Raw genomic sequence first — 13515 nt, 5'->3', positions numbered from 1 at the left:
CATGGAAAACAGGAAGAAAGAAAAATAAGTGATAGAACTGGAAGCTGGAGGCACTCAATGATGAATGGATATGGACTCCACACCTGAACTGGCTAATCTCAAAAATACTTTCTATGCCAGGAGTTTCCTTCCTCCCTTTCACACAAGCTCCTGGAGGAGATTTTGTCCCAAAACAGATTTATATCAGAGGCCTTTTATGCATGGGTGTTTCCCTCGTGGTCACCCCCCCCTTAGGGTCTTTGTTTGGATTATTCATGCCATTTCCGACCATCAGAGGTCGCCTCACCCACCCACCCCCGCGTCCCCCCACATTTTGGCCATGTTTTCAGAGATTTGTTTTATCTCAAATTTCAAAACGCAGGGAAACGCAGGGAAATGCAGGGGGAGAGCGAGGCGACCTCTGACGGTCGGAACCGGCATGCATAATCAACACAAAGACTTGAAGTTGTCAGAGGGGTGACAGCAAATGAAACAGCCATGCGTAAAAAATCTTAGGTGGCTTCCTCACGGGAACAAGCTTGTGTGAATTTCTCCTTTCCTGGTGCAGCTTCCGATACAGCAACAGGGCTTCCGCGTGGCAGGTTTCCCCCCAGTTCCCCTTCCCCAGTCATATCCTCTTCCCCAGTCCATTGAGGCTTTTTCCATTTTAAAAAATCAGCCATTATTGATTTTATATCAATATAGCTTTATAACAATATGTGCAATAGGTTCTCAAAATTCTCAGCTTTCATGTTTTAAAAAAGTAAGTCTCGAGCCCCTTATGCTGTAGAGATATGCCTTTCCTTTCATATCTCTGCAACAGAAAGGGCTAGACGCTTACATTTAAAAAAATGAAATTTAGGAATTTATAGAACCCATTACACAGATTGTTATATCATTCTATCAATATCAAAATATTCAATAACAGGTTTTTTAAAAGCCCCCCAATGAAATTTCCCACCCACATGGCAACCTTGCAAACTTTACTATGATATTTCCCAAAACTTTGCAGAACAGTAGATTTGAAACCCCAGAAGGCACACAAATGGACTATGATGCTGTGGGGAAAGAAGGGAAAAAACCAACACTTCCAAACAGCATTTACCCGGGGGGCAGATAACATAGCCTTATGCTTACAGAATTCTCCATCGTATCCACATGATTGATTTTCAAGCATGGGGAAAAAATCCATAGTTAAGAACTGAAAAATTAAGAGGTACAGCAAATGGTATGGGAACAACATGCTAAAATCCCAGCATAGAAGTGTAGGAAATAGCACAAATCTTTTCTGTAGACTAATCATGTGTGATAATCCAATGACTGTGTAAATAGCTTCATGCAGGTGTCTGCCAGGAAGTTTCCACTTGCACAAACCTTGTGGGATAGGTCCACACAGCAATCTGCACAAGATCAACTTTGTCGCACAAACTACCTGAAGATTACCCACAGGGTCCTATAGGGAAGTGATGTCTTGGTGGAAATTTTGTATGGGGAGCCAGCGTGGTGCAGTGGTTAAGAGCGGCGGACTCTGATCTGGAGAACCGGGTTTGATTCCCCATTCCTCCACATGAAGCCAGCTGGGTGACCTTGGGCTAGCCACAGCTCTCTTAGCGCTCTCTCAGCCCCACCTACCTCACAGGGTGTCTTTTGTGGGGAGGGGAAGGGAAGGTGATTGTAAGCCGGTTTGATTCTTCCTTAAGTGGTAGAGAAAGCCGGCATATAAAAACCAACCCTTCTTCTTCTATGGTGACATTGCATACTAGCTATACAGAGACATGGCATACTAACTATGCAGCAGTTTTCCTGTTGTTTATTTAAAGAAGGCTGCAGGGAAATTAGAGCCAGACGAGGTGTTCAGAAAAATCCAGAGGTTAATTCCTCCCATAGCTATATCCCAATCCGAAATCAAATGTGGCATGATGTATCAGAAAGCTCCCACATTTTTAAAACCCTTTGTGCATATAAAGAACTAAAAATCTATACATGTTTTACTTCAATAATCTATTATTTTGGGACAGATGCTATATTTTAGAAGCTAGAAATGCAGGACAGGAGCCTAGCAACTTTTCTGCTGACAAAAGAGGAAGGGAAGGCCCCATTTGACCAGTGAAAAGTCTATGTTAGGAACTGTGGAACCTGCGTAGACAACACCGTGTTGGGGGGGGGGGGTGGAGTATGGAGAAGAGAGAAATCAGGCAAGATACAGTGGGAAAGCTGGTAGGATTCAGCCCACATAATTTAATAACCTGCCAAATCTATGTGGATTCTTTGCATTCTGAAATAACGTTTCCCAAAGATATTATTCCTGAATTGGGGTGGGAAGATAGATGAAGATTAGGGTTGCCAACCTCCTGGTGTGGCCTGGAGATCTCCCAGAATTATAGCTAGGGTTGCCAGGTCCCTCTTCGCCACCGGTGGGAGGTTTTTGGGGCAGAGCTTGAAGAGAACAGAGCTTGGGGAGAGGAGGGACTTCAATGCCGTAGAGTCCGATTGCCCAAGCAGCCATTTTCTCCAGGGGAACTGATCTCTATCGGCTGGAGATCAGTTGTAATAGCAGGAGATCTCCAGCTACTACCTGGAGGTTCAGGAAACATTTAAGTAACCTGTGCTGAATAAGTATAGACTGTAGTAGGAGGCAGCACGAGGCTCGAACACTTAACACTAATAATAAATAAAAACTTGTAATAAATATTGAATTTTTACTGTTAATTCAAATGAAGCAACAAAAAGCAACGAGATATCAGCAATGGTTGCGTGTTAATCCACACGTGAGAATGCCTCGCAGGGCTTAAGCCTCCTTAACGGTAAAAATTCAATATTTATTACAAGTTTTTATTTATTATTAGTGTTAAGTGTTCGAGCCTCGTGCTGCCTCCTACTACTACCTGGAGGTTGGCAACCCTAATCACAGCTGCTGTCCAAACTAAAGATCCGTTCTCTTAGAGCAAATTTCTGCTCTAAGGCATTAGACGCCGCTGAGGTCCCTTTCCAAACTCCCCAGGCTCCACCCCAAAATCTCCAAGAATTTCCCAACTCAGAGTTGGCAATGCTAATGAAGATGGGGATTGGTTTTGAGGCCTCAAGGCCCTTTATGTCACCTCTGGCCTGTATCCCACTGCTCATTTCCTTTGGAAAGAGGAAGCTTTGTGCTTGACTCCAGGCTGATGACCCATTATTTATCCGGCAGCTTGTTTGGATAGCGATCAAACCTCAAGGGCACTCCATAACTCATTAGCTACACTTTGCCAAGAGCCTTTGCAGAAAGCTGTTGCCAAAGGTCACGTCACAATGGCAAGGGGGAGAGTGTGGAGCAAACAGCTCCCGATACATTAATATTTATTTGTGTTTGCTTTTATTATTTGTATTTGTTTTTATTTTTTAATTATCTCATTCTTCTCCTTCTCGGTCGGACTCGAAACAGCACTCGATGTTCCCTCCGGCTTGATGGATGCTATTGTAAGGATCATCCTGGCTACTGTGAATGCCTCAGGGGCCTTTTACGCAGGGACGGTTCTGCGTGGCCACCCCCCCCCCCCCACTGACTGCTTCGGGGCTTCCTTTTGATTATGCATGCCTTTTCCAGCAGTCAGAGGTCGGCTCGCTCTCCCTGCGCGTTTTGCCTGTATTTTCCAGATGCTGTTTTAGCCAGAATCTGGAAAATGCGGGCAAAATGTGCGGGGAGAGCAAGGCCATCTCTGACAGTCAGAAAAGGTGTGCGTAATCAAAAGGAAGCCCCTAAGCAGTCGGTGGTGGTAACCGTGGGAAATGTCCGCTTTGTCTGACGGCTCTCGTATACCGCAGCACAGAATTTAGCTTCTTGTTTCATCATCTGGGCTGACCCTTCCCATCGGAGATTCCTCAGCCTCCCTTCCTCACAGCTATCCTTTGTTAGATTAAGGAGAGGGGAAATAAGCTTAAATCTTGCTTCCTCATAGAAAGAGCATCTGAAGAAAACGTGTCCAATAGACTTAACTTCACCCGACTTACACCCCATATATCAGGAGGATCTGTACCTAGCTGCCGGCTTCCCAGTACGTGTGGTCTACAACATATAACAGGCCTGCTGCATTGCCATAAAGCAGCCAAGCTGTGCCAAAAATACAGATTTTGTGCCAGGGATTTCTTCAGCCAGGAAGGGTAAAGTGTTTGAATAAACGCACTTGCCTCCGAGAGGTGCCCCGAAGCAACATCCAACGCCAACCGCGCAAGCCGCTGCCAGGAAGTCGAGCTGCCTGTGCACATTCTGGAACAGAGAGCCCAGCCAGAGAGAGGCATGCCAGGGTTAGAGGCAGCACGGCCTTGTGGTTAGTCCCCCCCTCCTCCAAAACCAAGCCATGGGCAACAGCCGAGTCAGCCTTCTCGTACAGCACACGGAGTTTGTCTTTAGTGCAGAGAACTGGTCTGGCATGGAGAGGCGGCCGCGGCACACAGCCGACGTCAGTCGTGGTTCCGTTTCTATGGGCCACCAAACCCTGCACCTCTATGCCAGTCTCCGTACTAACCTGGCCTGGGTTGCGTGCTATCGGGAGGAAATTGCCCGGCCAGTCTCTCCATAACACCAGCACCAATCTCCTTTGCATTTCAGCCAGCGTCGCTTGGCGCAATTAGCTTCTAGAGACACAGTCTCCAGACGCATCTGCTTACAACAACCACATTTTCACGGCACACAATGGTCATTTATGCATGGGAGTTTCACCTGAGGTTCGTTGCTTGCTGGACCCACACCTTCCTGTTGGGAAGCTCTGCACCAGCAGCCTCCAAGCTCAAATCAAGTCCCCACCCCTTTTAATGCTGCTTTGTAATTGGGTTACTTTGTAGTGCTTACTGTGAGAGAAAATCCCCCCAAACCCAATTGCTGCATAAAAAACATTTTAAGAACAAAAAAATGGAGCAATCTGAAAGGAAGGGGGGAGAAATCCAAGCCTTGGTTTTAAAAAGCCTTTCTTCTGCTCAGAAAGAGCTCCGAGGAAGCAGGAAGCATTTGAATCCCTGCCTCTTTATACGCTACTTTGTAATTGGCTGTGAGAGAAACCAAGCTTGCGTGTCCCGCGCTTTGCCTTATGCTTGGGGATTTCACCCGGGCCGAGCTCAGGGGAGAGGGAAGAATTGGGTTAACAGAGGATCAGGACGTCCTGGGATTTGTGAGGGCTGGCAGAGAGGTCATCTCTAATGGACGGAAAACTCATGCATAACTCCAAGGAACAACCAAGACAGATGGGGGGGACGTGAGTGAAAGTACCCGTGCATAAACGACCAATGTTTGCATTGTGGCCTAGTGGTTAGAGTGCTGGACTAGGATTTGGGAGTCCCAGGTTCGAATCTCTACTCTGCCGTGAAAGCTTGCCAGGCGACCCAAGGCCTGTCACACCCGCTCAGCCTAACCCACCCACAAAAAGTTGTTGTAAGGATAAAATGGAGGAGGGGTGGAAATGTTGTAAGCTGCTTTGGGACCCCATTGGGGGGGAAATCAGGTTATAAATATCTAAACACACGAATAAGCACTCTCTGTTCTCCTGACAAATTAATGCTTTACTCTTGATGAAATCGTAAATAATCATGAATCACTTTGAAACCAAACAGGATATATGGGCAGTGGATACAAGAAGGACTCTGTTTATTTTGTGCTAAAACGGGCAAAAACCAGGACACAGAAAACAGAACCCTTGCATACAAAATCCATTGTAGGCAGTCTTGTATACATTATAGTAATTCTGGGCGAGAATTGGAAATATTTTCACAAGCAATAGGATGGTAGCAGGGGACTGATGGCAGGAGGCCTTAGGCATAACAAGGTTAGATGTTTTAGTAGGGGAAATGCAGCCATAGGAGAGAGCTAGCAAGCTGAGCGTTTCTTTAAAAAAATAGTTCTTGGTTTACAGCTGTGCAGAAGATTCAAGACACATCCATGGCTGCCAGAAGCCCTGCCAAAACCATCTTTGATTTCTGATTCTTTACGAGAAATTGATAGCATCTCCAACATTTTTGGTACAACCAGGAGGTCTACAACCCTGTCGTTTGTTTAAATGGAAGCAAAGATTCTTAGGGTGCCAAACTTTGGCCCAAAATATACGATACATGTGATATGAGTTGGATCGACCCAACTCATAGTCACACATCTGATGGGGGGAACTCAACTTCAAAGTGTTCTGCTGCTCTGTTCGGCTCAGGGGGGCTGCAAGGTAGGGCCTTCAGGCTTCCTTCCCACACCTTTTTCACCAGCAGAAAAGCTGTAGGGGGGATTCTTTGCCCCTTCCTTGGGCTCCCCTTTCTTGATCTCCACTGGCAAAAAATGGTGTGGGAAAGAAGCTTGAAGCCCCTCCTCCATCTAGTGGCGCTCCTGAGCTGAATGGAGCAATGGAACATTTTGAAGGCCAGTTTGCCCCAGCATAGGGTTGCCAGGTCCCTCTTTGCCACCGGCAGGAGATTTTTGGCGCGGATTCTGAGGAGGGCGGTGTTCGGGGAGGGGAAGGACTCCAATGCCATAGAGTCCAGTTACCAAAGTGGCCCTTTTCTCCAGGGGAGCTGATCTCTATCGGCTGGCGATCAGTTGTAATAGCAAGAGATCGCCAGCTAGTACCTGGAGGTTGGCAATCCTACCCTGCCATAAGTGTGACTACAAGTTATATCAAGCACCTGGGGCCTGACTCATGTCACATGTATCATGTATATTGGCCCTTCTGTGCCCGCTATGTAGGGTTGACCCTGATTAGTACCTGGATAGGACACCACTGAGGAAGTCCAGGGTTCATATGCAGAGGCAGGCAATGGCAAACCACCTCTGAACATCTCTTGCCCTGCAAACTCTACGGGTTGTCATAAATCAACTGTAGCTTGACGGCCCTTTCCACTAACCCCACTCAGTGTTTTAGGTTTGGTATCCAGAAAACCAAGCTCTACGAGGAGACCAAGCCCTACGAGGAAAGACTGAGGGACTTGGGAATGTTTAGTCTGGAGCAGAGGAGGTTGAGGGAGGACATGATTGCTTTAAGTATTTGAAGGGCTGTCACTTATAAGAGGGGAGGGAGCTGTTTCTGTTGGCAGCAGAGGATAGGACTCGCAATAATGGGTTTAAATTGCAGGAGGAAAGGTACCGGCTGGATATTAGGAAAATAATTTTTTACAGTAAGGGTTGTTCGACAGTGGAATCAGCTACCTAGGGAGGTGGTGAGCTTCCCCTCACTGGCAGTCTTTAAACAGAGGCTGGACAAACACTTGTCAGGGATGCTCTAGGCTGATCCTGCATGGTGCAGGGGGTTGGACTAGATGGCCTCTATGGACACTTCCAACTCTGTGATTCTATGATGAGTCTAAGAGAACTTCTGGACACTTCAGGTGGCAGCTGCATGTTTGGGTCCAAAGGTTTCCTACTTCCTGTGGCCATGTTAACCAATTTCAAGTAAGGTACGGAGAGTACTGTGCCAGCCGAGTGGGCATAGCTGGAGCAAAGCTCCCCCTGTTAGGGACTAGATGGCCTTTATGGCCCCTTCCAACTCTGTGATTCTATGAAAAAACAAAACAACTAAAACTATTAACCCTTCTGACTATAATAAGGTGTGAAGCAGCTTTGGCACTGTTTGAAGTACAAAGCTCTCTTCTACACGATTCTTGCCGGACTGTGATTTTGTCCTACCATCTACTTCTTTTAATTTACCAGGTAGCTAATGTAGCCACCTGCTGTTATTACTGCACCGTCTACTTTATAACTGAAGAATTTATTGTAGTAGTGCAGATTCCTTTCCCGGCTCTAGGCCCGCGAGGCACTCCCGCCTGACATTCTCCGCAACCTTTTCCCCAAGCCCGACGGAGCATGCAGAGCGCTTACCTCGTATACGCCGCAAAAGATGGACATGAATTTGCTCAGCACGGCGGCACAGATGCTAGCAATGTGCACAAAGGGGCCCTGCCAAAGAGAAGAGCAGAAGGGAAGCAGAATGAGGAGTGCCATGATATCGGCCCGAAATAAAAACAGACTTGGCCTCTCGACTCCTTGATTCTCCACTTGGCTCCCTTTCCCCCTTCGTCGCCTTGAAAGTATCCCATGTCAAGCAGTACCATCTGTCTCGGAATATAGCTTGTTAATAATTTATCATAACTCTCTTTAAATGAAATTACCAATATTCAGGTTGCTAATTCACCAGGGGCAGTTCCAACTTAGATACAGCTTCAATTTCAGCAATTTTATATTTCTAATTAAAACAGAAAACCTACAGGTAACACATCAGAGTTAATACAGCGATAGTATTAAATATGCCCACTGAGGAATACTGACTGTGTTAGCAGCTCCAGACACAGAATTTAGTGCTTTTGGGCAAAATGAGCGCACACTGAAGAAAGGTTTGACTGAAAAGGCTAGCTATCCGGGACTGCTTTTTGTGCATTGGTCAGTTGCGCTATGGATATTTATACACATTGAATGCTGAACCGTCTTGGGCAAGCATCTGGTCTTCACTACAGCCTGAAATTGACTAGGACATGGTGATGGCTGCCAGCTTGGAGGGCTTTAAGAGGGGAGTGGACATATTCATGGAGGAGAGGGGTATTCATGGCTATTAGTTAGGATGGATACTAGTCATGCTGCATACCTATTCTCTCTAGTATCAGAGGAGCATGCCTATTATATTGGGTGCGGTGGAACACAGGCAGGATGGTGCTGCTGCAGTCGTCTTGTTTGTGGGCTTCCTGGAGGCATCTGGCTGGCCACTGTGTGACAAGACTGCTGGACTTGATGGGCCTTGGTCTGATCCAGCAGGGCCTTTCTTATGTTCTTATGCCATCTCTACCTTGCGGCTGTGAAGCTACGTTGTTAAGAACATTCTCTGGACCGGGAGAATTGGTTGACCACAATTGGACACATTATATTGGACTATTATTGGGTTGCACATGAGGGGTTTTCATTTTTCATTTTTCATTTTGGATTAGAATTATATTGATGTTATATAGGACTGTGATTATATGGTTTGTGCTTTATACTTGGGACTATTATATCGACATAGAATATTGTACTTACCTTTTTGGGTGACTCATTCTTATACCTATCCTAAGTTCATACCATAACATTTGAGTATAGAGGTGTGATTTTGTTATCCTAACCTCCAGGTAGTAGCTGGAGGTCTCCTGCTATTGCAACTGATCTCCAGCCGATAGAGATCAGTTCCCCTGGAGAAAAGGGCCACGTTGTCAACTGAACACTATGGCACTGAAGCCCCTCCCTTCCGCAAACCCCACCCCCTCAGGCTCCGCCCCCAAAGCCTCCCGTCAGTGGCGAAGAGGGACCTGGCAATCCTATTCCCCAGTACTAACTATGGTTTCTGTCTTCTGGCACACAATCTCCCCTCAGCCCAGGCACCTGTACTCACCTCTTTCCCAACAGGTATCCCACTTCCCAGACCAGCTGTCAGGCTTACTACTTTGGCCACAAAAGCTTTAGGTGTGAGGTATTCCTTGAGGACGACTCCCCGCATAATCGTTTTGAGCTCAGGGATCCCAGAGCCTGGACAAAGGAGGGGAAAAAAATGGCACTGAAGGACAGTACTGTAGAAACAGACCACAACTCACACAGAGAGACTGAGGCCTCAGACACATCTCCACAGGCCTATAATACTGCAATTTATCCGGTCGTGTAGCCTCAGTTTGCCTTGGGGGCAGGGTTGCCGGGTCCCTCTTCGCCACCGGTGGGAGGTTTTTGGGGTGGAGCCTGAGGAGGACGGGGTTTGGGGAGGGAGTGCAATGCCATAGAGTGATGCCGGATTTACGTATAAGCTAAACAAGCTATAGCTTAGGGCCCCACTCTCTTGGGGCCCCCAAAAAAATTTAAAGGAAAAAAAAACCTGGATGTACATTTCCAAAATATAAGATAAAAAACAAATAAAATAAAACCTACATTCAGCAACAGTGTTTTGTGTTGTGTAGGCTCCTATGATGTAAGTAATGGGCCCCACCTGCTAGCCTGCTCCCTAAAATATCACTGGTTTGCTCATTTCTATATATAGGGTGCCTACATTCTGCATGGACTGGTTGCATGGCAACATGTAGCATGCAGCTGCAGACCGCAGTGCAGCACAGTTGAATGTAGGTCAAGCTGTTGTACCGGTTACCTGGACATATAAAGGGCCCAATTACCTTCAATAGCTTAGGGCCTCATCAAACCTAAATCCAGCCCTGATAGAGTCCAATGGCCAAAGCGGCCATTTTCTCCAGGGGAACTGATCTTTATCGGCTGGAGATCAGTTGCAATAGCAGGAGATCTCCAGCTACTACCTGGAGATTGGCAACCCTATTTGGGAGCCATGCAGAAAGGGTTCAACCACTCAATTTCCACTTGGTTTCAGTATGCAAAATGGGCTCCCCTTAGGGTTGCCAACCTCCAGGTGATGGCTGGAGATCTCCTGTTAATACAACTGATCTCTAGCCGATTGAGATCAGTTCACCTAGAGAAAATGGCCGCTTTGGCAATTGTACTCTATGACACTGAAGTCCCTCCCCTCCCCAAACCACGCCCTCCTCAGCCTCCGCCCCAAAAACCTCCCGGCCGGTGGCGAAGAGGGGCCTGGCAACCATAGCTCCCCTGCTGTGCTACTAACATTTTAAAAAAGAAAAGGCATGTGCTTTATTGGCCACATTTCCTCTCCTTTAAGCCGAGTTGAGGCTGAAGGGTTAAACTGCCTGACAAGTTGACAACCCTAAGGCAAACTGAGGCTGCAGGAGTCTGCACTTTCCATTTTACAGATAGAGAAGGACAGGAGACTGTCATCTGTCTGAGCCATGACTGAGGTTCAAACAAAACATGATGCCAGACACAACTAGATATTCTCCAATCGTGCACTGTAAGGGCAGGGGTGGGGAGAAAATTTTAAAGTCATGGCTAAATCTCCCAGCTAAATCTCCCCTCCCTCCTTGGGTTCAAATACCAGCAATGAATCCAGCTAGTGAAAGTAAAGTCAGTTGCAGGTAGAGGAGGAGGAGGAGAAGGAGAAGGAGAAGAAGAGTTGGTTTTTATAACCACTTTTCTCTACCTTTTAAAGAGAATCAAACTGGCTTACAATCACCTTCCCTTCCCCTTTCCACAACAGACATTTTATGAGATAGGTGAGGCTGAGAGAGTTCTGAGAGAACTGTGACTAGTCCACATCAGTCACCCAGCTGGCTTCATGTGTAAGAGTGGGGAAACTGACCCGGTTCACCAGATTAGGGTTCACCGCTCTTAATCTCTATACCGCACTGGCTCCCCTCATCTGTATACACCTTACACTGTAAAAAATCAGGGGGCGTCCCCAGCCTCTCCCCCAGAAGTGACTGAGGGAGACCTGGGTTTCAAAATCTGGGGCCTGCCATTGTCGATTGTTTGTGTTTTGACAGGCAGGCCGATCTTTGCACACGTTGCTGTCTCACCCACAGCTTGCGGAGAGACTAACTGGCAGAAGACGGCGGCAAAGAGGATGAGGACGAGGGGGTAGGTCACCCAGGCCAGGTACTGCATCGGGATGCTCGGGTGCAGCTCTTTGTAAATCCACTTGTAAACTGTGGACCAAAAAAAAAGGGGGGGGGGACGGGAAAATGTTATTAAAGGAAGCACCAATTGCAAGGGATGCAAAGAGATCGAAGTGAATCACAGCAGGAATTGATCATTGGGTCAAACACAAACCGGGTCACCAGATTCTAAGGCCGTTTATGCTTGATAATTAGCAGCGCGTTCCAGGCTGAAGTGCCCCGCATATTCTTTTTTAGTTCTTCACACTGAGCCATCACTCCAGAAGTCACTGCGAAGCCGGCACATACGAGCTTCGCATTTCTTAAGAGCCCCTTTAACCCAACCTTTTTTATTTGCTCCGTCCCCACCTCAAAGCATCCACTCAAGGAAGCATGAAGAATCACACCTGCGGGTTAGCTATGCAAACGACGATTGCTAATGGCTATGCAAACGAAGGAACAAAGAAGCAGGCAAGTGTGTGTGGGGGTGGAATTAATTTTGCTTTCTCCTCTTGCATCGGGACCATGAATAGGCATTTTAAAGGTTGGATTTTAAAAAAGGAGCTTTGAGAGAGCATCAAAATCAACCGTGCATAAATGGCCTAATAGTGGCATCCGCTGAGTTGGGGCTGGGGGGAGGGACTGCTTAACTCCTTCCCTTCCAGCTAGGGTTGCCAGGTCCCTCTTCGCCACCAGCAGGAAGTTTTTGGGGCAGAGCCTGGGGAGGGACTTCAATGACATAGAGTCCAATGACCAAAGTGACCATTTTCTTCAGGGGAACTGATCTCCATCAGCTGCAGATCAGTTGTAATAGCAGGAGATCTCCAGCTAATACCTGGAGGTTACCATAAAGAAACACCTCTGTACTGTTACCATAGGTTTAGAAATTAGTACAGGAAATTACTGATATCAACAATGCAAAACAAATTGTATTAAATGATGGAAGACAAATAATACTGAAGTGCTATATACAAAAGGTGAATGGTGAATGCAATATATTCAATAATTTATATAAGTCCATATTATATGTCAATTGATGTCCAAGATGGTAATCATCATGCTGAAGAATAAGATGGAAATATGGGATACGATCGTTTCAGAGTGTAGAACTTTGTATCCCTTGTGGGAACATTGTATACCTACTGTAAGACGCTGTGTTTACCAAGCTTGCACTGGCATATTCGAGTCCTTTGGAACTACTGATTATTGCAAAAAGTCATTGTGCAGCTACAACTTGTATCCGTTTGAGGAACTTGTTAATTCCCCTTGTGGCTTAAGACAATGAGTCGTGATTGAAACGAGTGCATACACTCTTGGTGATATAATTGGGACTGAAGAAGACTTCGAAACGATCGTATCCCATCTTTCCATCTTATTCTTCAGCATGATGATTACCATCTTGGACATCAATTGACATATAATATGGACTTATATAAATTGTTGTAAATATTGCATTCACCATTCACTTCAGTATTATTTGTCTTCCAGCATTTAATACAATTTGTTTTGCATTGTTGATTATCAGTAAATACCTGGAGGTTGGCAACCCTACTTCCAGCTCACATTCTGCTCAGAATTGGCTTCCACCCCTAACTGCCTTCCCACTAGGGCTGTCAGCTCTGGGTTGGCAAATACCTGGAGATTTTTTGGGTGGGGCCTGGGGAGGGCAGGGTTTGGAGAGGAGAGGGGGGATCTCAGCAGGGTACAGCGCCATAAAATCCACCCTCCAAAGTAGCAACCATTTTCTCCAGGAGAACTGATCTTGGTCCGTCTGCAGATCAACAGTAATAGCGGGAGATCTCCAGGTACTACCTGGAGGTTGGCAACCCTATTTGCACCTGCAAAGCATTCTGGGGAAAGTGAGACTGAGAGAACAAGGGGGGGGGAAGGCCAAGGTTAAGTGCTCAACTACTGTGCCAATGAAATGGACAACCTCACCACATTTCATTTTTTTTTAAGAAGAGTTGGTTTTTATATGCCAACTTTTCTCTACCGCTTAAGGGAGACTCAAACCGGCTTACAATCACCTTCCCTTCCCCTCCCCACAACAGACACCCTGTGAGGTAGGTG

General features: G+C 46.5%; 1 protein-coding gene across 1 annotated transcript in view; it reads right to left on the bottom strand.

The window, feature by feature from the left end:
• CLCN1 (chloride voltage-gated channel 1) overlaps positions 1–13515 on the bottom strand; it is an 85802-nt gene that overhangs the window by 41811 nt on the left and 30476 nt on the right. Inside the window, exons 4-6 of the mRNA XM_056848584.1 lie at positions 11368–11496; positions 9336–9469; positions 7802–7879 (exon numbers count right to left, since the gene is read on the bottom strand). Coding sequence (XP_056704562.1) covers positions 7802–7879; positions 9336–9469; positions 11368–11496 — 341 coding nt within the window. The remainder of the gene's footprint in view (positions 1–7801; positions 7880–9335; positions 9470–11367; positions 11497–13515) is intronic.

Source organism: Euleptes europaea, chromosome 4 (assembly GCF_029931775.1).
Source record: "Euleptes europaea isolate rEulEur1 chromosome 4, rEulEur1.hap1, whole genome shotgun sequence".
NCBI lineage: Eukaryota > Metazoa > Chordata > Lepidosauria > Squamata > Sphaerodactylidae > Euleptes > Euleptes europaea.
Note: the sequence above shows the minus strand (reverse complement) of the source record. Positions and strands in the feature narration are given on the sequence as shown.